The 22,770-nt window shown below is 38.7% G+C and overlaps 1 protein-coding gene across 1 annotated transcript; it reads right to left on the bottom strand.

Moving 5' to 3' along the window:
• Positions 1-307: 307 nt before the first annotated feature.
• On the bottom strand, positions 308-22,770 carry gmps (guanine monophosphate synthase). Its single transcript, XM_041211527.1, has 16 exons — positions 22,686-22,770; positions 15,598-15,776; positions 14,270-14,384; positions 13,658-13,755; positions 12,958-13,061; positions 9,374-9,567; positions 9,075-9,240; positions 7,548-7,699; positions 7,234-7,407; positions 5,832-5,937; positions 5,609-5,724; positions 2,660-2,785; positions 1,977-2,092; positions 1,691-1,821; positions 1,126-1,298; positions 308-532 (listed from the first exon to the last, which is right to left on the bottom strand). The coding sequence occupies exons 1-16, from the start codon at positions 22,716-22,718 to the stop codon at positions 431-433; spliced, it is 2,085 nt and encodes a 694-aa protein (XP_041067461.1). The 5' UTR covers positions 22,719-22,770; the 3' UTR covers positions 308-430.

Here is a 22,770-nt window from a genome sequence, read left to right as displayed (position 1 = left end):
AATACAACCTATCCATTTGGCAAAATGTTTGTAACAGATTTGTTTAAAAAAAAAATTGGTCACATCAATAATTGAGTTTTACAATGACAGACTGGCAATGGCTTAGTAAATGTACTGTAAATGAACTGTGTCTTAGGATGTACAAAACACCAGATAAACTGAACTATAAAGGACATCAAAATACATTGGCAAAAGCTTCACAATTTTACCAGGACAATCTGATGCTGAATCCATTTACCCGTACATATCCTTAGCCCATGAAATGCGTCCTTGCCAAATAGTGAATTACACGCTAGGCTTCTGGGGGGGGGGGGCGGGGGGGGGGGGGGGGGGGGATGACAAAAAAGGTGCAAAGTAGCAGCTCCAGTCACACTTCCACTGTACTGTTAATATTGGGAATGTTTTCACAGAAATAAAAATTATGTTTTATTCACTCCCATTCCGTGGTTCCAGGTGGCTTTGAGGTCAAGTCATACATAACACGGGAAATTCCAGGTATCTTCTTGATTTCTCTCACCATTTTTAAAATAACCTGACATTACAAGAAAAACATTTCCGATTAATACTTACTACTTTTAATGTGCATTTAAAAATTCTGTAAACATCTACAATGGGCTAGTGCGCTAAGTCATAAATAACCTAGGTCTGAGCTGATGATTTGTCAGGACATTAGCTGAAATGCTTAACTGTTCCCTATGCTAAACTAGGGCAGGATAGAGGAAGAAAATAGAATTAGTGAATCAGCACTCCCAGTACTGATCACAACTATTGGAAACACCTTGGCAGTGGGTATAGGACAAAAACACAATCATGCTCATTTGTGATGCCCTGCCTGGTTGAATAGTCTTCTGGCAACACTGTCACACTTGAAGAATGGTCATTTTGGAAGGAACAAATCTACAGAGTTTTGGCCCAGCAGTCTGAAACTTTAGCAGAGATAAAACCAGAAAAAAAATTAAATAAAATGCACTGACCATACTTGCACCCTATATTGGCTAGTATTGAAACTAACCACAAATTATTTATTTTCAATAATACACTTCTGCATCAATGCTAGAAAACATCCTCTAAATTTGTTGGGGAGATATACTATATTTTCCAAGAACTGCAAAATTCAAATCTCACCTCTTCAGGAATGTGATTGCCAGGAGTTGCTGGGATGCCTGTCATGAAATCACTTGTAATGAAGGTTCGAATGACCACAGATCTCTGACAAGATGGCTGCTTCTGGAGTGGGTCACGGTCGAAATGCAATGGTGTTAAAATAACTGGCATCTGACTGATTTTTCCAGAGTAACCTATAAGGGAACATACACATAACCACCATTTACTGAAGAATGTTAATGCAGAACTAGAACTGTATTTATGTTTAAGTCAAGTAATTACAGATTGCGTTAACTTCTACTTTCTGGTTGAGAGGCTGAAACCCAAATGATTATGAAAACTTCTTTATCTGGAAAAACCTAAAAATCTGAATAGAAAAAAGGCAATTCTGTGGAGCAACAGGTTGATATACCAATGCGTTAAGGCAGGGGATGGAAGTGTGTATCTACTAAGAAAGCTCAGATCAACCAAGTCTGAGCAAAAGATGTTTGCATTACTGCAGGTTATTAATGAAAAAGTTTCCAAGATGAGAGCACAATCTTATCCCACTTATGAATTTCACAAGAATGCTTAACTGTATTCCTACCAGACTCTCTAAGGATGTTGTGTGCCTCAAAGTCAGCCTGCCGGAGTGTGCTAAGCACTCCTGTTGTTAGAAAAGTTGGCGTTACATCTGTTATGGGTTCTCGGATCTGTGGTCCAAAAATATACACAACTCTGAAACACAAACATTTCTATTAATACAGAACAAATTTACAATAGCCTGCAACAGTAAAAAGCCTGTTCATATCATACACAAAAAGTATCATCTAATCTCCCCTTCATATTTACTCTTAAAATAGCTTAAAAACACAATATAAAAACGAACAAACCTGTTAATATTATGACACATTCGTGGAATAAGTCTGGCTAGGAATATGAGGGAATCCCAATGCGGTGGATCCTTACTAGTTAAGCCACAAACATAACTATACGACCTACAGTCACCCTTCAAGACAAAAAATATAATTTCAGAAAATTAACGCAAATTTTATTCTTAAAATACACTCTAGGTTCAACTGGGGAAAATACATTATCCTACAGTTCAATAAATCTAAAGTATATAAATACGACAGCTCATATTTCCTGAAAAAATCTAGACAACAGTGGACGTTGGTCATGGCAATAACATGGTAATAAACTCGATATGATGATACCACCAATTCAGTAGAATATATACTCTCACATTACAGGCATAGTAACAGTCAACAAATGCCAACCGACATGCATATGTATTTTACTTTTCATGGAGCAGCTGATAAATTTCCTAAGCCACCGTGGAAAGAAGTTTTCCAAGTACTATGACATAGTTAAAAATAGTATATTCTGGATAATTTTAAAAATGCTAAGTGCATTAAATTGAATAATTTACACCAAAGCATTTCCATTTCCAGATAACATAATCTGTTGAAACAATTCAATTTTATAAAAACACCATTTAAAAGCATATTACAAACTATATCAAGTTTAACAGTTTCTGTAATGATTTACATATTTCTTAAAATATATTACTGACCTGTACTCCAACAGTTTTAATTGGCATCAGAAAAGCAGTGAGTGAATGCAGGCTTGTAATTTGCATCAATTTTTCCTGTTCTTCATCACTTGTACAGGACTTGACCCTTTGCAGTAAAGTGTGTGGCTGTACAAGAACATAATACCGTGACTGCCAAGGTCTTTAGAGTCGTATATTTATGTAAACACACCCTTTGCTGAAAGCTAGCATAAATGCTTTGATGTACCATCAACACATTGTTAGGACATTTCAATAATGCTATGTCAGAGTTAATGTGAAAATATATTTGCTTTTCGTAATTATAGGATTTTACCGCACAGGAGGTGGCCCTTCAGTCTGTGCTGGATCTTTGAAAGAGCAGTCGGACTTGGTCCCACATCCCTGTATTTTTGTCCATAATCCCAAAAATTCGTCAGCCTCAAGTATCTGAACAACAACTTAATAAAATTATTAATGGAATCAGTGCCCATCCTTTCAGGTAGAGCATTTCAGAGCCTGACCACTCAAAATATTTCTTCTCATCTCCTTTTTAGATCTTTTGCCAATGATTTTAAATCTATGGACTCTAGTTAGTGACCCACTCACCAGAGGGAATAGTTTTTCCTCTTATCTACGCTACCAAAATCTATCTTGAAAGCCTTCAATTGATCACATTCTCCTTGGAACAGACAAGGTTAACAGTCCTAATTTTCTCCAACCCTTCCTCATAACTGAAGCCCCTGGTAACATCCTTGTAAATTCACTGGTGTCTTTTCGAAGCCCATTACATCTTTCCTGAAGTGTGCTGCCTAGAATCATCCACAATACTCCAACTGGGGCCTAACCAAACATTATATCTCTGCTTTTATAAATCCAAGTTACTCATATGCTTCTTAAATTACCTTATCAACTTGCCTTGCCACATTTAAGGATTTGTGCAGCTGGAACCAAGGTCTCTCTGCTCATTCACAGTTCAACAAAATTGCACCAATTTTAGAATACTGTTTTTCAACATTAGTCCTCCCAGTGTATTAAATCTAGCAAAGTTGTGATGGACTAATGAGTCATTTAAATGTTTATATGATACTGCCATCCATATTAGCATTAATATGACTGCTTCTGAAACTGAGACCTTCAACCCAACAAGAGCACAAAGATTTTAACAGTTTATCAGAATTTTGTATTGTTGAATTATTAGCAATTTATGTTATAATTACAAAAAAGTTAGTATACAATGTTTCTCTTTGGGTTGCTGATTTTGGGCTTTAACTTGCCGAAAACTCATGTCACAGTAGTAATGCACCTGTAATCTGTTCCTTATGCCAAGGAATCGTGCTGTGGTGACTCACGGCATTATGCAGACCATTTCATAGTTTTTTGGGACTTACACACTGTGTAAAGAAAAAGTAATCACCATGCAACTCCAGCCCGTTGCCCCCTCATTACAGTCAATGGTGAGGTTGAGTTGACTGAATTAACATCACCATTTAGACTTTTGTAGAATGGCATTGAAGGACTTAAGTATTCATGTGCTCAGCAAGTTTTGACACAGTTTAGGTGAAGTTCCCACCAGATAAAATTTTATATGTTTAAAATCGAGGAGAGTTAGAATCAAATGCAGCTAATCTGAAATAATCTTATTACTTTACGGTCATGGGCCTGCAATGTCATATTTTTAGTACGCAAGGAAATAACAACTTCAGTCTAGTCTATCGAACCAGCCTTACTTTAATCCTAATGCTTTGTTGTAAATAAAGCCACAAACTACTTACTGACAAGACTGTCAGAAATTAAATTGACCAGACACCAGGTTGTGTAAGACATTAAGCAGCCTTTATAGACTGAAGCCCTTTTACATTGTCCCGATAAGAAACAACGAGGAATAGTTACAGAATAAACTCCATACGGACTGGAAACATTAACTCCATTTCTCTCTCCACAGATGCTGTCAGATCTACTGAGTTTTACCAGTATTTTCTGTTTTTATTTCAGATTTGCAGCATCTGCAGTATTTTGCTTTTAGCTTTGGTCAAAGTATGGTATTTGTTGTCAATGCCACCTTTGCAGCAAATTTTTGCCCTTTAGAAGTTAGGACAAGGTGAGTCATCATTTGCATGGGGTCATCCCAGAAAAGTTTGAAAGATGCTTTTATAGATGATTCGCATTTATTGAGCAGTATTGTATTGCACATGACTTACGTTGCTCCTGTTAAAAAATTAAAATGGCAAATGATCTCTGAATTCCTGAACGAAGCTTCTACTAATAATTGTGGTGAGTAAAAACATAGGGCAGGATTTTACCGTCGGCGAGCGGGGGTGCGGCCCGCTCGCTGATGCATAAAATAACACGTGGTGACGTAGGGGGGAACTCCCAACGTCACCGCGCCTGATTTAAATTTTCAGGAAGGCCGGAGCGCAGCAAAATCAGCTGTGTGCCCGCCAACCTGTCAATCGCCAATTGAGGCCATTGACAGGATCAATTAAGCAATTAAAGGATCTGCTCGTCCAACCTTAAGGTTGGCAGGCAGGCCAGGAGCCCTGGCGGCAACTAGAAAAAACATGAAACCTCATCCATCGGCGGGATGAGGTTTCGTGTAAGGTTTTAAAAATTTTAATAAAGTTGTTTTGGAAATTATGAACCTGTCCCAACTCATGTGACATTGTCACATGGGGGGGGACATGTAAGGGAATTTTTTTCTTCTATTTTTAATATTGTTGAAAGAAGAGCTGATCTCCCTGAGGCAGCACTTAGCCTCAGGGAGATGAATGCGCTCTTTCATGCGCATGCGCGAAAGAGCGCACTTTCGATTTTAGGCATTCCCCCTACCCGCACAGGGGACCACGTAATGCTTCCCTGTGGACGTCACGCGGGGCAGGCCTTAATTGGCCCGCCCATGTAAAATGGTGCCACACACGTGCCCACTCATCAACTTCCCCACTGACTGGGGAAAAATTCTGCTCATAAACTTACCTTTTTCACACTTGCCGAGAAATCAGCTACTATTTTCAGAATATTGTTGGTTTCTGCAAAGTCTTTGCAAATGTAAGGCTCATCAGCACAGATTATTCTAATGGCAAGACCAGGGCCTTTAAAAAAAATTCGACATAAACCAGAAATTACTTACGATACAAGAGAAACTACAAAAAGGAATGAATTCTACTTTAATGAAGGCAGGATTGTGTGTTCAGTTTACCTGGGAATGGGTGCCTCAAAACAATATCTTCAGGAAGACCCAGCTCTCTGCCTAATGCCCTCACTTCATCCTTGTGAAAGTCTTTTAGTGGCTCAATCACTTTACCCTGCAGAACCAAAGATACATAGTTATATGCAGGGAGTCTGTGTTTTAAAAGTGTCACCCTTTAAAGTGGTTTTGGTTTAAAGGGCTTTATATTTTATGTCTGTGTTCCATTTAAAGTGCAGTGTCCCCTGTTTTAATGAGTGCGAGCAGTGGGATGATGGTACCAAGAGCTTCCCCTCCCCCACGATGCCAGCATCACGTGCCCCCCGCCGCCACGATGACAACATCGCGTCTTCCCCACTCACCATGATGACAGCACTATGCCCCCCGCCCCATCACGGTGATGATGGCATCGCGCCTCCCCCACCCATTGTGATGACAGCATTGTACCCCCCCAACCTTGTGATAGCGCAATCATGTCACCTGGCCCAGTAATTCTGAGTAGAGTCTTGCTTGTGACTGTGTTGGTGCCATTTTGGCTGTACTGCACATTTAAGGAACATCGTTTTTTTTTGTTGCATTTTCAGGCACGCAACCCATCCCCCAGTAACCTTCATTTTGAAACCTTTGTTTTTAAACTGTATCCTGTACTAGTTGAGGGACTTTGTTTTTTGAAAGAATTCTCCGCTGTACTGTAAACTTTTGTTTTTCAAATTTCTTTGCTGTTTGTACAGTACAAACCTGAGGAACTGCTGTGGACTTTGTTTTTAAAGGGATTCTTTGCTGTACAGGGGTGCTGCTCTGTACTGTACTATACAGTACCTGTGTTTAAATTTACACAGTATTTCTGTTACATTCAGTGATTTATTTTATTTTGCAAGTTATTTCAGCTAGGAATGCACAGCGCTGCACATGCATGGTACAGTGTTTCAATTTTTACATTGAGTTTTCTGGGCAAAAATCACCCTCAGGACCTAACACTGGCTTTAACATTGATTCCTATGGGAAACCATTCTTCACTTAAAGCAGTGATTTTCAGGAACACAACCGCCACTTTAAGTGATGACTTCCAGTATTCATTCAAACTTAACTATACCAAACACAACTATAAAATAAACTTCCTATCTGAAGAATTATGAAACTAAAACAGATATTTTAACTTCATGAAGAAACTGCAAGAATTGCATACACACAGTTACTAATAGACAGATTACTGCTTATTATTACAGATAAATGGATCAACTAAGCTCATACCTGTGAACCAAATTGTTACAGGAACCTTGGAAAAATATTAGCAAATCAATTAATTTACTTTGGTCAAATGTCTCTACTTTTATATTAATCACACTAGAACTTTCAGTGATTAGTTTGCTCAACTTTTAGCCAAGAAACAAAGCTGATAAAATTCATCACTGACCTCTTCCCTCAATTTTCTTATCAGTTCAGTATCATTATGATGAGTTTTGATGACATCTGCTTTCCCACTTGCCTCTCTTGATGCACTTTCAATTAAATCTGGCCTCAAAGTACCTTGAGCAAGATATACTTCTTCAGGCTTTAAATTCATTTCCCCAATGACCTCATTTGCAATCTAGAATAAAAAGAATCAAGAGAAACATTTATGCTTCTCATCTGTCACAGCACTTCGAAATACGCTCAAGTAAAATATTTGAGCATTGTATCACAACGTCAAAATTATTTTGGTTATTGCTACAAAGTTAATTCACAAACCTTCACAAACGTATCCCCTATTATTTTCCTTTTCTCTTCGGGGTTTGTCGTCATATTTAGGGTCTTACTTATTCTCTTTCTAGGGGTTCTGTCTTCTTCTGAAATTGGTAGAGTTGTTGTACCATTGTAAAACGCATGTGCTGCATTAACCACTGAAAATTTTAAAAGAAAGTTACAGTAATGATTTGCAGGAAGAAAACAGTAACTAAGTTCTAATCTTCAAATGCAACTTAAAACTGAATATCACAATGGTTAAAGCTGTAGGTACATAATCATGTATATAGACATAACAATTTGCCCTAAAAAGGGCTGTATCAGTCTTGTGCTTCTTGTAATGATTGGCAAGATCGTTATTAATAGCGAGTCAGCCAAATTGGAATTCAGGATACTGTGGTGGGTGGCATACACAAGTAGCACATTACAGATACTTACAGAATACATTGGAATAATTTTCAATTTGAATTTGGCAAAAAAAAAAATCCAGATCCTGAAGGTAAAGAATGGCAATACTGGAGAATTCTACAAAATTCTGCAAGTGATAGAAAAGCTTACTACACACGTCAATTGGCTGTAAGCAAACCAAATAAGTATGGAACATTTTTGCTTCCAATTTTATTTCTCTTCCTTTCCACCTTGCCAATAAAAGGTTGGATTCTCAACTTTGAACTTGGATGTTGGTCACAGAATCATAGAAATTTACACCACAAGAGGTAGCTTTTCGGCTGCCATATCTGTGCCAGCCAAAAGAGCTATCCAATATGCCTTCCTAACAACCTAGACCACCTGCTACCTTAAAGAATCGATGGACATGCACTGCAAGGGCCCTCTGTTCCTCTACACTTCTTAGGACTACGATTTATCATCTTCCCTCACCTTACATGCCTTTCCAAAATGCATTACCTCACAATTGTCTGGGTTGCCACTTTCCTGCCTCCTTGGCCTGTTCATTGGAATCTTCCTGCTGCAGTTTTCCTCCTCACGATTAATCACAGCAATAATTTTCCACCATCTGCAAACTTAGCAATTATGCCTCCATTTAAGTCTAATGCACTGATATATACCATGGACCGCAAGGTGCCTAGCACCGAGCCCTGCATATCCCTTTAATGGAAATGGTCAGATAAATACTGACTGATCAGTACCCTTTGCTTCCAGCCACTGACCCAAATTTGGATCCAACTTGCCACTTTCCCTTGAATCCCATGGGCTTTCACTTCGCTGGCCAGTCTTTTCCTATTCACTTTACCAGCGCCTTTCATAATTTTAAATCATTATATCTCCTCTTAGCCTTCACTGCTCCAGTGGAAATAGCCCCAGTGTTTCAAGTCTTACCACAATGATAATTTTCTTTCCCGGTTATCACCCTGGTGAATCTATACTGTACGCTCTGTGGCTTTGATGGTCTTTCTAAATTTGTGCCATATGCTGTACATAGGTCTGTCAATGTTTGCGATAGGAACATTTCCACATCGGTTTTATAGTACTATTGATCATTAAAACCAGTTAGAATTTTTTTTGTATTTTTACCTTTAACTTTAATACCAAGTTTCTTCAAGGCTTCCTCAACAGTCTGACTCTCTTTTTTCCGCATGAAACCATTGTCTATGTGAACGGCTATTACTTGATCTTGGTTCAAAGCCTTATTCAACAAAGCTGTGCACACTGTAGAATCTACTCCACCACTCAGTAATACCTATGGATCAAGTGATAATAGGTACAATTTCTACACTGTGAAATTCAGTTTTTTATTAAACGAAATGTGCACAATGCCATGAAAAATTGCTTTTTCATTATTGTAGAAATTTAAAAAGATTAACAAAGCTTACCAAAACTTTGGAATGTCCTACTTTCTTTTGTATCTCTCTGATACATTCTACTTCTCTGCTCTGGACTGTGAATGTCCCGCTACAACCGGCTATATCAAACAAGAAATTCTTCAAAATGTCTTTGCCATGCTCCGTCAAATCTACTTCTGGGTGGAACTGAACCCCGTAGAGTTTCTTGGATTCATTTGCTATTGCTGCATACGTTTCAAGCAGAAAATTAACATACACATTTTTAAAGTACTCTTTTGCACAAGATCAAATATGAAACGCTTCTAAAATAGGCAGTAAACACTCACTTGTTTGAAATATTTAGTTTATGAAAATTAAAAGTATGTCCCTTAAAAGGAGAAGCCTTACAATATACATCAACCACAGAATTAATCCAATGATAGAAACAAGTTTGCACCAGCCAGCTTCCACACTTTTAAGCTATCTCAACTGTGTCTTTTTGGGGAATCACTTGACCAGTAAATTGCACACAACTCCTTACTGCCAGTTTCAGAGTGGAACACCCGAAGGCCAGCCCTGTGACAATGTGTGGAATATATTTTAAAATCGAAAAAAAAATCTCACTGTAGTTCACACAACGGGCTTTGCCAATCCTGGTCTGCACAGCACCAAATTCCCTCTCATTTTCCCCTCTTGTGCAGAACAATCACATTGTTGTACAGCACCTGCCCTCACAGAAAGCAGTTTCTTACTACTATGAATTCTACTGCTTTATTATAGGCAATTACATCTCACTGTCTGCAAACAAATATACATTCCACTATGGAAGGGATAAATAGATTGTGCTGTAAATTTAGGTATTCCTTTATTGAATATAGGTAGGTCAGTTAATTACCTCAATCTACAATGCAAAATCCCTTTAAAGGAACTGTTGTAGGCAAAACTTTAGAAGCTATTGTTAACGAAGTTATAGCTGGGCACTTGGATAAGCTCAAGACATCAGACAGAATCAACACGGTTTTGTGCAAGGGAAATTGTGTTTAACCAACTTAGAGTTCTTTGAGGAGGTAACATGCTGTGGATAAAAGGGAACCAGTGGATGTACTGTACTTAGGTTTCCAGAAGGCATTTGATAAAGCGTCACGTCAAATATCATTGCAGAAAATAAAAGCTCATGGTATGGGGGTAACATATTGGCATGGATTGAAAATTGGCTGGCTAAAAGGAAGCAGAGAGTAGGCATAAATGGATCTTTTTCAGGTTAGCAAGATGTAACGAGTAGTGTGCCACAGGGATCAGTGCTGGGACCTCAACTGTTTACAATTTATATAAATTACTTGGATGAAGGGATGGTTGCCAAATTTGCTGATGACACAAAAACAGGTAGGAAAGTAAGTTGTGAAAAGGACATTAGGAGGCTATAAAAAGATATAGATAGGTTAAGTGAGTGGGCAAAGATCTTGCAAATGGAGTATAACGTGGGAGTGGGTGTCCTTGTGCATGAATCCCAAAAAGCTAACATACAAGTTCAGCAGGTAATAGGGAAGGCAAATGGAATGTTGGCCTTTATTTCAAAAGGAATGGAGTATAAAAATAGGGAAGTCTTGCTAAAACCATTCAAGGCACTAGTTATACCACACTTAGAATACTGTGAACAGTTTTGGTAGCCTTATTTAAGGAAAGATATACTGGAATTGGAGGAAGTCCAGAGAAGGTTCACTAGGTTGATTCTGGGTATGGAGAAACTTTCTCATGAGGAGAGGTTGAGTAGGTTGGGCCTGTACTCACTGGAGTTTAGAAGAATGAGAAGCGACCTTATTAAAACATAAGACTCTTAAGGGGCTTGACAGAATAGATGCTGAGAGGTTGTTTCCCCTTGAAGAGGAGTCTAGGACCAGAGGGCATGATCTCAGAGTAAGGGGTCACCCATTTAAAACAGAGATGAGGAGGAATTTCTTCTCTCAGAGGGTAATTAATCTGTGGAATTCTTTACCACAGAGGGCTGTAGAAGCTGGGTCGTTAAGTACATTCAATGTGGAGATAGACAGATTTTCAATCAATAAGGGAATCAAGGGTTATGGGGAAAAGGCAGGAAAGCGGAGTTGAGAATAATCAGATCAGCCATGATCTCATTAAATGGTGGAGCAGGTGCGATAGGCCAAACGGCCCCCTTCTGCTCTTACGTCTTATGGTGAGAAAATGTGAAATTGTCCATTTTGCCAGGAAGAATGAAAGAGAGGCATATTATCTAATTGGTGAGAGATTGCAGAACTCTGAGGTGCAGAAAGATCTGGGTGTCCTAGTACATGAATCACAAAAGGCTAGTACGCAAGTAATTCGGAAAGCTAATAAAATGTTATTACTTATTGCGAGGGGAATTGAATACAAAAGTAGGGAGGTTATGCTTCAATTGTACAGGGCACTAGCAAGACCACATTTGGTGTAGTGTGCACAGTATTGATCACCTTATTTAAAGAAAGATGTAAATGCATTGGAAGCAATTCAGAGAAGATTTGGAATAGGCAGGTTGTCTTATGAGGAAAGGTTGGACAGGCTAGGCTTGCATCCGCTGGCGTTTAGAAGAGTAAGATTGAAACATACAAGATCCTGAGGGGTCTTGACAGGATGTGGTGAGGATGTTTCCTCTTGTGGGAAAATCTAGAACTAAGTGTCACTGTTTAAAAATAAGGGGTTACCCCATTTAAAACAGAGATGAGGTGAAATATTCTCACTCAGAGGGTCATGAGTCTTTGGAACTCTCTTCCTGAAAAGGTGGTGGAAGCAGAGTCTTTGACTATTTTTACGGCAGAGGTGGATGGATTCTTGGTAAGCAAGGAAGTGACAGGTTATCGGGGATAGGTGGGATGCAGATTTTAGGTCACTATCAGATCAGCCATGATCTTATTAAATGGTGGAGCAGGCTTGAGGAGCTGAATGGCCTACTCGTACTCCTTGTTTGTATGTTCATAAAAATAATGTCTGGAAACAATAATTTGATTTAATTGTACTGCACACTTATTAAACCAATAATCTAACAGATAGCAGAGTGAACTACAGAGCTTGATCAGGTAGCAGAAAGCTTTTACAAAACAAATAGTTTTCTCATTCTTCCCTCCACCACATTTTAGAAGATCAATATACTGGGAAATAGCTTCAAAAGGTGGAGTAGGACCAAGGGAAGAGGAAGCATAAAATAATGCCTTCCTTTCTATGATGTTATTCTGAAAAAAAATAGTTTAAAGGTCTCCTACCTCACAGGAGATATTCCCAGTTTTACCATATATTTTCTACCATAAGTGGAGGCCCATCATTTCAGGTATCCCCTGGCAGAAGGGAGCTGGTCCACCAAGACAACTACAAGAGCTCCAGAATGCATTGTGCGCATCGGGATTCCTTTGTGGCTCTCGACGCTGATCCAGTGTCTCAGCTGAGAAAATTCATTAACAATTGGATACTGCTATTTAAAAATCACCATACACACAAGAAAAATCACTGTGATAGTAGTACTGGTCATAATCACAGCATGAATAAATTGATGACTTCCCAGTTGAAAAACAATGTGCGTCACACTACATTCAAAACATACACAAACATGGTCAAACCTGGATTCACAAACTATTCATTGCTAAATATACCTGCTGCAATGTTTCCAGACTGTGCAACGACTTTGAATCCCTCTGCCACCTTGTCCACACTATCACCGTGAGTGAGCAGGACAACCTCATCTTTCTGTAGACCTCTAATGGAGCAGAAATGTCAGAAACCAATACAGAAAAATAAACAATAATAAAACATGGGAATTGCACAAGAGGAGGAGGATTATGTTTATTAATGACATTTAACTAAAGCCAACAAGAAATTGCTGGTTCTGTTGGAAATAATTTTCATTTTCCCTTAGGGCTGAGAAAGAGGGGAAATGAAGAAAAAGTATGCAATTTAGTCACAAAAGCATTAGTTAAATAATAGTTGACAGTATAATTTAGCATTCTTTCTGGGTACTTGGGGGATAGTCAGATCTAGAAGTGCCTACTAGTACAAAACTGCTCCAATAAAGATTCAAAACAAGTTCCAATTTTGGGGGTGGGGGGAGAAAGAGTTGGGGGTGAGAATTTAATGCAAGAAACATGGTATAAAACCTTTCATGTTATACATCTCTAGCCTTTCTTTCAAAATAGATTTAATTAGTATAGCATAAAAATGTATGGACTGTAGAAACTAGATGGTGCATTAAGCACATATATTGGCATCCCTGGTCAGGAAGATCCATCCACTCACTCACTTCTCTCAAGGACAAAAAATTGCGAATACATCGGATTTAAAATAAGCCACCAGTACCTGAACAGTGAACAGCTATTATCCACATTTACTGTAAAGAGGCCATCCTCTCTCACATTCTTTCTGTGCACTGTACCTCCAAAAACTTTATTCATCATCTGTGAATTTAAATAAAAATTGGTTTGCATGTAATGCTTCAATTTTCCCCTACATTAAACTTGAAATTCTAGTTTACTGTTGAACAGATAATATATCCAAGGCAATAGATGAAAACCACACTTTACATCAAAAAGGCACTGTACGTAATTCAACACAAACAGTTTTAAGTAAAATTATGCCACCGTAGTACCCCGATAAATGAAAGGTGCAGATAAAAGTGTAATTCTTTAGGGACATAGGAAAGAGGAAGAATAGGCCACTTGGCCCCTCCAGCCTGCTCCACCATTCTAATAGATCACTGTTGATCTTCTACCTCATGCCATTTTCCCACACTATCCCCATTTCCCTTGATATCTTTAATATCTAGAAAGATATTGATCTCAGTCTTCAATATACACAGAGCCTCCACAGCCCCGTGGGGTAGAGAATTCCAAAGATTCAGCACTTTGAGTGAAATTAGCCTTTGACTTTATCAAAAAACCTACATTAATGATCTGAATTTGTGCACAGTACCTGCATTCCGTAGCAGATTCCAAGAACAGGTTTGCCAATTGTAAATATTGCTGGATCAAACCATGGAGCATCTTCTGCATAAACAGAACTTGGCCCCCCTGATATGATAATAGCACTGTAAGACAGGAACAGTATTTAAGAACAAATCACTTGCATATCTGTAGGAATGTAATAACTGCAATATGGTAAGCTGGCAATCAAATTCTACCATGAAAGAAAGAAAAACTTAATGCAATATTAAGTGATATAAAAACAGAAAATGCTGGAAAAACTCAGCAGGTCTGACAGTGTCCGTGGAGGGAGAAACAGAGTTAACGTTTCAAGTCAGCACGACTCTTCTTCACAGCAATATTAAGTGGTTTATTATTTTAAAAAGTAAGAAATTAGAAAGTAAAAAGGAGTTTTCCAAAAGAATTGGAATTTAATACAAGGGATGGAACAGTGAGAGTGCAAAATAGAGTAAGCAGAATAACTGCTTAATAGTAAGTGTCGATAGTTACACAGTTAGTGCCTCTTTGGTTTTCAAAAAAGCAGTATCAATATCATAATTGGGAGAATTTTCAGACTCAAAAGTATAAAAGTAAAATGACTGAAGAAATTGCTAATAAGCATTGCACTTCAACACCATGAAAATGACAGACTTAAGGCACTTTTCCCATTCAGCTATCCCAATCACAAGATTAGGACCTGAGTAATAAAAAAAAACTAATTGTAAAGAAATACGCAAATAGAAATAGATATGAATGCTATAAATCAACCAGAGTACTAAAACTAACATACCACATGGGAAGTTATTAAAGCTCTGAAGGTGTAAAGCTACCTCTTCCATGTGGTATCTCTCACTTGTGAAAACAGTCATTTCAACAATCACATACCAAATTTACACCTACTCCTATTTCTTATGTCCTAGACATTTTTTCTAACCTTGCTGGTATTTTCCATCTTATTACCTAAGACTATTAAATGAATATGAACAACACGTGCATGAAATTTTAAGACTCTAACTTGAAGGCATTTGGATCAGGCACCCCAAACAATGAACATACCCCAACATGGAGACAGAGAGCTTCAACCCCAGTTAATTTCAATAGGATTTCATTACAAGGTGTCTCACAACCAAGATGAATGCCATTATGTATCCCTGTTGAGCACTCCAGTGGGTTGGGGTGAAATATTTGAAAGTTTTATCTTTATAAAAATACTTTATATTATTAATCATATTCCAAAAACTTTTTGAATATGTATTTCAAAAGTAGCAGGAGAATCTATCATATATTTATATATAAATACAAACATCCACTTGAGCTGCACCAAAAGCTGATTCGTACCGAAAACCATTCTCTTTGATTGCAAAAGCAGGTGTCTCCAGTGGCAGGATTTCTGACTGTACAAGAAGTTCTCTAACACGCCGGTCAATCACTTTTCCATACTGTGCTCCTGCATCAAGAATCACGAGGGCCCCTTCATATTGGTGTCTGGCATCCTTGATGTCTCCTCCAGCAGTCTCCTATTCAGGAATGGGAGGGAGTGGAACAAAACTGATCATAGAATACTTTTACATCCGGTTTTAAAACAAATTCTGAGAAGTTGCGACATATGTCATATCTCATTCACATGATAATAAATGACACAAGTATACAGGCTGAAATATATGATGTATTAAAATATCTGTCCCTTAACAAGGCTTAATTTTAGGGACTGGCAGACCACTATTGCACAATACACAGCTAAAAAATACACATCAGCTCAACCTTGTGCAACTTTAAAGACAAACTTTGTCAAACTGTTGAATCAAACACCCTCTCCGAAAAGCACTGTGGGTGTACCTACACCACCTGCTCAAGGGCACTTAGGGATGGACAATAAATGTTGGCCTTCCCAAGAACTTAAGTTAAAAATTAAACTTATGCTAAAGTCTTAATTTACATAAAAAGCTTCTAGAAAAATATTCTGTAAAATATTCAACACTAGATGGCAAAAGCAGGCATAGCATCAAAATTATTTTCCTTAACTGTAGAGCAAATGATTGAGTTCAGGATCCAAAGTGTGCCAACAGAAAGGGAATGAGGGAGGCTGCTTCAACTCACCTATCAACAACATTGAAAAAGAAACCTAAAATCTGTTCTCCTTCTTGTACGTAATAACACTGAGGATAACATTTCAAAGCTAAAATTAGCCCCTGACTGATGACACCCACTTAGTAAAGTCAGGACAAAAATTTACTGAGGCTTATAAAGACATGTCATTCAAAAAGTCTGCACTAAATATTTGCCATTCAGAAGTAATTTCTGGCACAACTATTTTGGAGATAAAGTGTCTGCTCCAAACACACCTGAAAAAAAAAAGGTTGGCAATATATACTTACACCAACAAATTTTCAAAAGCCACCTCTTTTCAGGTCACAAATTCTCTTCTTCATTTTGCCAGGAGCCAGTAGCAGTACAATCCAGCCACTAGCAGTGCATTATCAATGCAAAATTCATTGGTTTTGAAGTTTGTCATCCATGTTCTGATCAGTTTTTAGTTTTGAGACATGTTCTGAACTCATGTTCCCCCCAAACCACCAACACTCCTCAAAAAAATCTAACGGCTAAGATTAGAGTGCAGCCTCTAAGAGTCAAAACCTACTACTTACAGATTAACGCAGACCAAATCTAACAATTAACCTCAAGTTATAGCGAACCACCATTTGGGGCATGTGGGATTTCTGCTCATCACCTTTAAGTGTCAGCTTGGCTCAATTGATAATAAATCGCACAATTCTCCTAGGATGTGGATTCAATCTACTTTTGGACTTGAGGATGACATTCCAGCACTGTACTGAGGGCATGTTACTGTTTCGGAGATGCCATTAATCTGTTAAAATGTTGAACTTAAGCCAACCTGCCTGCTCTGGTAATTCAGATTGACAGAAAGTATCCCAAAGCAATATCTGAAGAACAGGGAGTTCCTTCCTCAACGACCATTACCAAAAGTAGATGCACAAATTGACTTCAACTTTTACTCACACAGCATTGATTATGCTAGAGAGAAAAAGTAACTTATCGCTTGTAAAGTTTTGCAACATCCTGAGGACTGTGGTAGTGCAAGATAATGCAATATAATTTGATCATACGTTATGTCTTACTTCAGAAGATGGAATAATGGCACACTTCTAGGTCACTCTATGCCCCACATTTACGATAAATTACATAATCAAGCAGGAGAGGCAGGATTCAAGGAAATACTCTTATACTCTGATGCTAGACGATGTAAATGACTCATGGAACATCTATTTTGATCTTATACAAAAGGCTAAGGACCTCAAACATCCAATATGAGTGAAGAGAGCACTCACTAAATTGAATACTGCTGCCACACTGTTAACTCAACATTATTACTATTATGCAGCTCTTCCTTGAAGCCTTTCCTTGCCTCGTTAATGCTCTGTAAATACAAAGCTGGAAAAATAAAGCTCTTTAAGAGACACAATCTCATGGAGGAGACATCAGGCCAATCCACATCAACAATCCGCTCTAAAGACCCTGCTTCTATTTTGACAACTGTGACAAATTGCACCCAGCAGCTGAAACAATCCACAACATTCTAAATAAAACAACCCATAGCTTTCTACAAGTAAAAGTCAATTCATCCTATCACCCAATGTTAATAGATGAAGCCTTCCAAAAATATTCCAGGATCTGGATACAGATCCACATCTTGGCCAAAAACCGCTCTTCCTTGGGCAATATGTTGGGTACCAAGTTTCATTAAAATCTGTTCATTCATTTTTGAGATATATTGTTTACAAACAGGATGAAAACATTACTGTTACAATTCTGAGGCAGAAAAGATTGTTTCTGACTGTGTCTTTAACTTAGGATAAAATATGTCCTGTTCTCAAGTCTGCCTGACAGCAAACCTAGGTCGTTTGATTGCCAAAGATTAAAGAGGGCCAAGATTGTTTTACTGGGAAGACGGTTCAAGGCATCTACACTTGAGAGACAATGGCAGCCTGAGTGCTAACAGTGGATAGACTGAGAGTCTCCAAAGTCCAAGGAAAATGTTAAGAATGTCAGGTTGTAAACAGTCTTGCTTTAAATTGTCCAGTTACTTCCAAGGTAAAGGAGGTTTGGGATCTCAAGGATAGCTAATCAGCATCTCAACCTGGATACGTGGTCCATGTGATTCGCATGGTCATGGTGATGGGCTTTTGAGATGGGAGAGGTACAGAGGAAGGCATTGTGATATTGGGTTACAGCCTTTCTTAAAATATCACAGACAAGTTAGTCTGCCTGAGTCCAGAGGAGAACAGCTAGATGTTCCATCATGCAGAAACGTAGGTGGGAGCACGCGCTAGGATTGGAGAGAATAAATTCATGGGGAGTTAAAGCAAGGCTGGAATATTTGCCTAGCTTTAGCTATAGGAAGTCACCAGAAAACCTTGCATCATGAAAGACAGTTTGGGAGTTAAAAGACCAGGAAAGGATAAGATCAGAAATAAATCCTCGAGAGCCAGGAATCATTGTGGGCTGATTCTGGGAGAATTAAATGGCTACTTAAAGGACAGTCCAATGCCTGATTGTGAGTTTCTTCAGTAGCTTTAAAAGTTCTGATCTATAGTTTAAAGTATAAGTTGTCTACAGAAATAGTGTTTAATAGTGTTTTGAGTTTGTTTTGTTACAGCAAACATCTTAAAACGTGAAATCTTTTCAGTTATTAACTGGAAGTTTGAATTTCTTTTTAGAAGTTCCAGTCTCTACAGAGATTGAAACATTACCTTTATCTACCTTCAGTGGCAGAGGTAAAAAAAAAAAGTCAATTTGCCCCATCCCCAATGTTAATGGATCCTTCAAAAAATTCCAGTGTCTTCATCCCTATCTTCACCAAAAACTAACCTGTTCTTCATTTAGCCATAAGCTGTGTACCAAGTTTCATTGAAATCCATCCATTAGTCTTTCACATACTGTTTACAGACAAACAGGCCACCAAACAGGGGTGAAAATATTACCTCTGCCCACCTTAAATGGCAGAGGTAATTAGTTTATAATGAAACACCGCATTTGAATAGAGGTGTGGGGCAAACTAAACCTCAAGAAAAAAGGTATACACTAACGACATAAAGACTACAAGGATGATAACAAAAGGAAATACAAAGAGCTTAGGAAAGAGGTTAAAAAAAATTTAGAAAGCAAAATGGAATTTTATAAATAAATTATTGAAGATACAAAAAAAATAGTATTCTACTGATGCATAAGTGACAAATCTGGATAGGGATAAAGCCACTAAGATATGTATAAAATAAACTCAGATACTAGTAGCAAAACAGTAAAAATATTGAATAGATACATGGCCTCATTTTTATCAGGGAGTCTATAAAGGCAAGCATGATATTAGAAGAGATCAAAAAAGACAGACATTCAGGACAGAAATTAAGGAAATAATTTATAAGCTGATCAAACAGAGGATAAAGCCACTGGATCAGATGGATTGCATCTATTAGGACTTTCAAAAGGCCTTCAATAAAATAGCCTCTCAATTCAGAGCACACGGAACCATTAGGGCATTGGAGTTGGCCATTTGGCCCATGACTTTGGTTCTCTCAGGAGCAATCTAGTCATCACACTCTCTCGCTCCATCGCCTTAGCCCTGCAAGTTTATTTCTAACAAGTGCCAATCCAAGTTCCTTTCACCTCCATCACCCTCATAGACAGCCAGTTTCAAATAGTAGTAGAATAGAGTGCAAGCCAGCAACAAATGAGAGAATAGGAGTTAAGTTGTCAGATAGGTAAAATGTAGGAAGTTGTGTTCCCACAAGAACTGTGCATGAGGACTCAAAACGTCAACTTTGTTCTTCTCCGCCAATGCTGCCAGACCTGCTGAGTTTTTCCAGGTATTTCTGTTCTTGTTTTGACTGTGCTACAACTACTGTTGCTCATAATTTACATTAAGAATTTGGACAAAAGGATTGGAAGTACAATTTCAAAATGTGCAGGTAACATGAAATTGGGAGGTGTCATACTTACAAGGAATAATGCGATAACGTTCAGGGAGACATTAATAAGCTTGCAGAATGGGCCATTTAATAGCAAATAATTTTGATGCAGGTAATTGTGATACTTTGGTAAGAATAAAGTTGTATACTGCTTGGATGATGTGGTAGAGGATAAAGGGATCCAGAAATCACTAACAGTAGTAAGTGCCAAGATCCCCTATTTTTGAATTCTATTATTTTAGAAAAAAGAGATTGTTAAAATCAGGAACCCCAATCAGAACACTCTTGAAGTATGTGCACAATTCTGGTCTCAGTATTATTAAAAAAATAAAGGCTTGGTGAAGGTGCAAAAATAAAAAGGTTTATAAGAATGACAATCAGAAATGAGAAATTATACCTATCAGGAAAGATTGAAAAGATTTTCTCTAGAAAAGAGAAGGCTAATGAGTGACTTGATAGAGGTCTTTCCAGATTATGCTGCTTGATGTGAAATGACTAGAGGTTATAAATATAGTAAATCCAAAAGGGAATTCAGGAAAAACTTCTTACCCAAATAGTGTGAATGTGAAACAGACTACCACACAAAGTAGTTGAGGGATATAGCACAGATACATTAAAGGGAAAGCAAATTAAGCACTAGCGATAAAGAAATAGGATATCCTGGTAGGGTTAAGCGAAGAAGCATGGGAAGAGGTTTGTGCTGAGCAGAAACACTGGCATTGATGCATTGGTCTTGTTTCTATGCTGTAAATGGTATGGTCCGGATTTTGCCGTTAGTGGTAAAAGAATGGCTCAATACACCAACAACAGCATGCAAAGTTTTTAGAGGCCTTTGAGAAGAGACTTGCTGTCACAATCAACCAGAATGTAGAATCCTCAAGGACATAGAGATTCACTAGGCTGTTCCTTGAGATGAAGGGGTTGACTTATCAAGAATGGCTAAACAGGTTAGGCCTTTATTCATTAGACTTTAGAAGAATGAGGGGTGATCTTACTGAAACATGCAAGATTCTGAGGGGTTTGACAAGGTAGATGTTGAGATGTTTCCACTAGTGGGGGAATTTCAAACTAGGGGACATAGTTACAGAATAAGGGGATGCTCATTTAAAACTGAGATGCGAAGGAATTTCTTCTCCCAGAAGGTAGTGAATGTCTGGAAATCTCTACCCCAAAGAGTTGCGGAAGCTAGATCACTGAAAGTATTTAAAGAGGAGGTAGATGGGTTTTTGAAATATTGGGGAGTTGAGGGTTACTAGGAGCTGGCACGAAAGAGAAGTTGAGGCCTTGGGCAGATCAGCCATGATCTTATTGAATGGCAGGGCAGGCTTGAGGGGCCGAATGGCCTACTCCTGCTCCTATTTCTTATGTTCCTATAATTGCCAGTTAATTTGGATCTATAGCTTTGTTCTCCTTCTTTGCTCATCATGTACCTGTACCAGCTTTCCTCCTTGATCGATTGAAAAGCCCAATTTATCCCATTTTCCTCACAACTCAATCCTATGATATTGTTACAGTACAGCCTCAGGGCTCTTCTCTGTGCTACTTCTAAACACAATGTTCAAGTGTAGGGTTGCAAGAAACAAAATTCACGAAATGTAGGAAATTTACAGAATACCGAAGTACTAGCAAGGCATTATTCCTCTAACAAAAATATCCACTGATTCTGAACAATGACAAAATCTTCAAATATTTTAAAACTGTATATCTATATGGCATATCTAACCAGAATAGATACTTTCCAAAAAACTTACAGGTGCCGTGCAGAAAACATTTTCCTGCACTGTTCTAAACCTTGTCCCCATAAACAAAAACTTGTCCAGTTGCAAAATGATTTACTCATGTTACTTCGACCATTTTAATAAGATCGGTTGCTCTCTTCAGGACGCTCCTATGGGCAATGGCCATTTTACAACCTCTGATATTAGTGATCAGAGATAAGACATGAACCGATTGCCACACAAGCCTCCCCAAGCCGAGGTGCAGCTTGATAGATGACCTGAAAGCGAGGAACTGTCGAGAGGCTTTCCTTCACTTTTTATAAGTCTAACAAACATACTGAAGACAGGGGGAGTGCAACTTCAGAAGCTCTCGGCCGGAGGGTCGGTCTTCCCATTCCCTCCCTCCAGACAGCGGGCCCATGGAGCCTGACTCTCCAACCTGCCATTGCCAAAATAAACAGACCAGGCGGGAAACAGCACCTACTTCTCCACCCCCTCCCCTCCCTTCACCCGCGGTCTCGTCAACGGCCCCGGGTCAACATCCCAGAAAAAGAAGCGAACTAAACACAACTGAGCGCCTGGATCACCAGGCCGCAGCCTCGACTTCCCCTACAGCTCACAGCACAGCGTTATAACTCGCTAGCCTACCCCCTCCTCCCGTACTGGATATTGCGGAGCTGGCCGACATGAAACTCCATGCCGCTTCTCATTCAGAGAAACTAACCTTAGAGTCACCGTTACACAACGCCATCGCCATCGCCGCTGCCCCGTCCCAGCCACGAGCTCCCGCTTTCGCGCCCACACTGCCC

The sequence above is a fragment of the Carcharodon carcharias genome, chromosome 2 (genome assembly GCF_017639515.1).
Source record: "Carcharodon carcharias isolate sCarCar2 chromosome 2, sCarCar2.pri, whole genome shotgun sequence".
In the NCBI taxonomy this organism is placed as follows: domain Eukaryota; kingdom Metazoa; phylum Chordata; class Chondrichthyes; order Lamniformes; family Lamnidae; genus Carcharodon; species Carcharodon carcharias.
Note: the sequence above shows the minus strand (reverse complement) of the source record. Positions and strands in the feature narration are given on the sequence as shown.

Bases quoted from the DNA above. Each gene is read 5' to 3' on its own strand.
- gmps (XM_041211527.1), bottom strand. From the start codon at position 22,718: ATGGCGATGGCGTTGTGTAACGGTGACTCTAAG. The intron at 7,408-7,547 runs GTTTGTGAATTA...TTTTTATTCTAG, and splicing joins TAGGGGATACGTTTGTGAAG to ATTGCAAATGAGGTCATTGG. The intron at 2,786-5,608 runs GTAAGTTTATGA...GTTCTTGTACAG, and splicing joins TCTCGGCAAGTGTGAAAAAG to CCACACACTTTACTGCAAAG.